Source organism: Grammomys surdaster, unplaced genomic scaffold (genome assembly GCF_004785775.1).
Source record: "Grammomys surdaster isolate TR1022 unplaced genomic scaffold, NIH_TR_1.0 126248, whole genome shotgun sequence".
Classification (NCBI taxonomy): domain Eukaryota; kingdom Metazoa; phylum Chordata; class Mammalia; order Rodentia; family Muridae; genus Grammomys; species Grammomys surdaster.
Genome location: NW_021621048.1, coordinates 5,553,007 through 5,556,587, shown reverse-complemented (window position 1 = coordinate 5,556,587; position 3,581 = coordinate 5,553,007). Strand labels below are relative to the sequence as shown.

Here is a 3,581-nt window from a genome sequence, read left to right as displayed (position 1 = left end):
TGGTGCTGGTGGTGCTGGTGGTGCTGGTGGTGCTGGTGGTGCTGGTGGTGCTGGTGGTGCTGGTGGTGCTGGTGGTGCTGGTGGTGATAACTCTTGTGCTCTTACTTGCTGAGCCACCTCACTGGAGCATGTTTCTTTTATAGTTGTAAGTGTCTAATGTAGTGAAGCATTGGCTTTAGTAAACAGAATCAAAGTTTTCCACATTAAAAAAAGTGGTTGCAAATGAGAAACCTGGCTTAATCACTCTGTATATACTTATAAATAACATAATTACACTCATTGGTCTTTTATATCTTGATTTTGTATAGAATTTGGTTATGTATATAATTTTGTTTTATAGAAAAGTTACAAAAATCGTATAAATAATCCCTGTGTACCTTTTACCTGCATGCTCCACCTATTAAAATGCCTCTCTTTCTTCCCTTTCACTTCACGTGAACTCCAATCAGTTCATTATAATTAGCCAGTACAGTGTCCTGTTCTCTGAATTGTATTGTTTAACTTTAATAAAACAACCACATTAAGACATTAGCATTGAAAAAAATAAATCTTCATTGTTTTCCAATCCAGAAAGGTCAGGCTTATTTCATCTTTTTATTTTTACAGCAAAAGAAAATTGAATTTAGTTGAGTTCATTTGTTTTGGGCAAGGTGTCTAAAACTTGTTCATTAAATAAAGGACAGTCTGTGATGTTGGAAAATAGTGCTAGAATGTCTAGTGAGAGTTAAGTCAGCATAAGTTGGGAGACAGAAGTAGCTAGTTAGTAAAATTGAAAACTGGAATGCCTAGGTCTATCTCTGTCACGTAGAGAGTGTTTATGTGCTTTGTTTTGTAGGAAGAGACGACACAGTACCTCCCCCAGTCCATCTCGAAGTAGCAGCGGTCGACGAGTGAAATCTCCATCACCCAAATCAGAGCGGTCCGAACGGTCAGAAAGGTCTCACAAAGAAAGCTCACGGTCCAGGTCCTCTCACAAAGACTCTCCTAGAGATGCTAGCAAAAAAGCCAAAAGGTAAGTGCAAGTCAGTTGTACCTGTTCCAGTCCCACAAGCTTCAAGGTAATGTCCTTGGCACATTTTTTAAGGATTTGAGAAAAACAGAACTAGCACTCTTATTTTGGGTTTTGTCTCTGTTCCTCCCTCAATTTTTGTCATGATTCAGGTAGAGAAGAGGTCTAGTGAGTTAAAGACTGACCAAGGATTTTCGCATGTCCACTACTGGGGATTGGGGGAGATGTGTTTTTTCTTTTCTTTGTTTCTGTATAATAAATAGACCTAGATTTTGTCAAAGCTGAAAAAGAATACCCTTTCCCAACAGAAGTAAGTGTTTGGGTAAGGAAATAGAATACTATTTATTGTCTCTTCAGTATGAATTTTAACATTTTATATATTTTATTTAAGCCTTTTAGTCCCACAAAAGTTGTTCATAAATGCATTTGATGTTACAGAGGGGCATTTTCTTAAGAGCTGCACCTGAATATATATGCTAATACTTCATTATCATTTTCTGTAAAATCTTTATGAAATAGACTTTCTTTTTTTTCCATTTGTATGCATGTGTGTATGTGTAGATGTATATGTATGTGTATTTTTTTTTTTTTAAACAAAATTCCTGGTGCCAGATGTATTGGCAGATGCCATTAATCCCGTTACCTGGGAGGCACAGGCTAACTAGGGCTACATAGTGAGACCCTGTCTCAAAAACAACAAATTATGTTGTTTTAAATGATGGCCTTGAATGAAAATATTTTTTCTCTCAAAATTATAGAGTACGAAGTTTTTTTTGCTTTTCAAGTTGCGTGAATGTTTTAGTTGGCTCTTTGAACTTTATCTTGTGGATTAGAGGTTCAGATTTGGGGGGTGGGGTATCAGTTACCCAGGGAGCTTATTAAAAAAACACACATTCTTGTTGGAGCAGGATAAAGGCTCAGAAATCTGTCTTTTAAAACAAATACTGTACTGATTAGTTATGAATAGTAAGTGTAGAATAAATCCATGTGTGTGTACATAGTAAAGAATAAATTTGAGTTTGCTGTTTGATTTAGTTGGTGGCTTATATGCTCTCTTAGAGCTCATTTTAAGTCATATAAGAATGTAAGCAGTTTTGTTGGCTGGTTACTTAAGCATTGTTCTTGTTTGTTTACAGGTCACCGTCTGGTTCAAGGACACCTAAAAGGTCTAGGCGGTCTCGGTCTAGGTCCCCTAAGAAATCAGGGAAGAAATCCAGATCTCAGTCCCGGTCTCCACACAGGTCTCATAAAAAGTCAAAGAAAAACAAACACTGACGTATATTTTTAAGATGCTGTCACTTATTGGAAATGCAAGTTTGTTTTGTGCCTGAATGGTTTTTTTTTTTTTTAATAAAAAAAAACCATACACACAAAAACAAAAAAAAATTCTAATGAAAGAGCATTCCTGGGTTTTGTTTGTTTGTTTGTTTGTTTGTGAATGCATGTGTAAACTCATGAGTAACTGCATCTGTAGACCTGTCATTGTTTTATATTGTATAAATTACTTTTGTTGTGGCTGTTTCTCAAGATGAAATTTTTATTGTGCTAATGAATTTCATCAAAAATGTGTCCATTGGATCTGCTGGCAGTAGTAATATTTTGTTTTAGGATGTTGTGACTTAGATACATAATACAGATGTCTTCCCCCCTTTTGTAGCTTTGACAATTTGAATTAGATTTCAAATAAAATCTGAACAGAAAACTATAATGTTGTTTTTTTGCCCAGTTGGTGACACCAAGTCCCTTAAAGACCTACTAAGTGAAATTGGCACCATTGCTGTTTCTTATCCCTAGTGCACTTTACAAACTCCAGTGTTCAATTAGCTAGTTTTATAATTATTAAAATGACTTTCAAAAGTTAAGGGACCCAACACTCCTGTTTAGTAGGTTTTGCTTATCTGTTTCTGTAAAAAGGGTTTCGTACCCGGAGATGAGAGGCTCTGATGTGCATCTGTTACTGTCGTGCCTGCTAAAACAGTTCTTTCTTTCTGAAGAAGCAGCATGACTTCAAAACACTCAGCCCATATTCTGAGTAACTAACGTATTTAGGGTAAATTAATTTTTATCTTCTATCATGAAACAAGTTTATTTATAAAAGGTTTTATAAAAAAAATTTACCATAGAATTCTTTTGTAATAGTTGCCTTTTTATAATTGTCTGTAGGTTATCTTTAAAACACTGGTATCATGATATTTGTACAAATTTGTTTGAAACAGCTTTTTTGTTTTGAAGGATTTGGTTTGACGAACAGCTTTAAATAAAAATTCAAAAATTAAATGGTTTTCAGGCAATTTTAACATCCAGTGGTTCATAAATTCAAGATGCAAAAAGTTGACTAAAACCAGTGTTGAATTCTATTATAAACAGGAACGAACTTGGCTGTGGTCTGGGGAAGAAATAGGAAACCTTGTGAATGTTGATCACAGTCCCACAGAGAATATGATGTAATAAAGATCATGTGGACGTGAACTGACGCCAGTACCTGTCAGTCTTGCTTTCAGGTTTCCATCTAGGCACTCTATGTAGTGCTTTACGTTTTTCTGCAATAATGGATTGTTTCGATTTACCTTTT

The 3,581-nt window shown here is 35.4% G+C and overlaps 1 protein-coding gene across 4 annotated transcripts in view; it reads left to right on the top strand.

Moving 5' to 3' along the window:
* U2surp (U2 snRNP associated SURP domain containing) overlaps positions 1–3,286 on the top strand; it is a 53,822-nt gene extending 50,536 nt beyond the window's left edge. For all 4 annotated transcript variants that reach the window (XM_028758942.1, XM_028758941.1, XM_028758944.1 and 1 more), the window contains 2 exons: positions 836–1,012; positions 2,146–3,286. In XM_028758942.1, the coding sequence (XP_028614775.1) occupies positions 836–1,012; positions 2,146–2,284 (316 nt within the window). In that variant the 3' untranslated portion in view covers positions 2,285–3,286. The remainder of the gene's footprint in view (positions 1–835; positions 1,013–2,145) is intronic.
* The last annotated feature ends 295 nt before the right edge of the window (positions 3,287–3,581 follow it).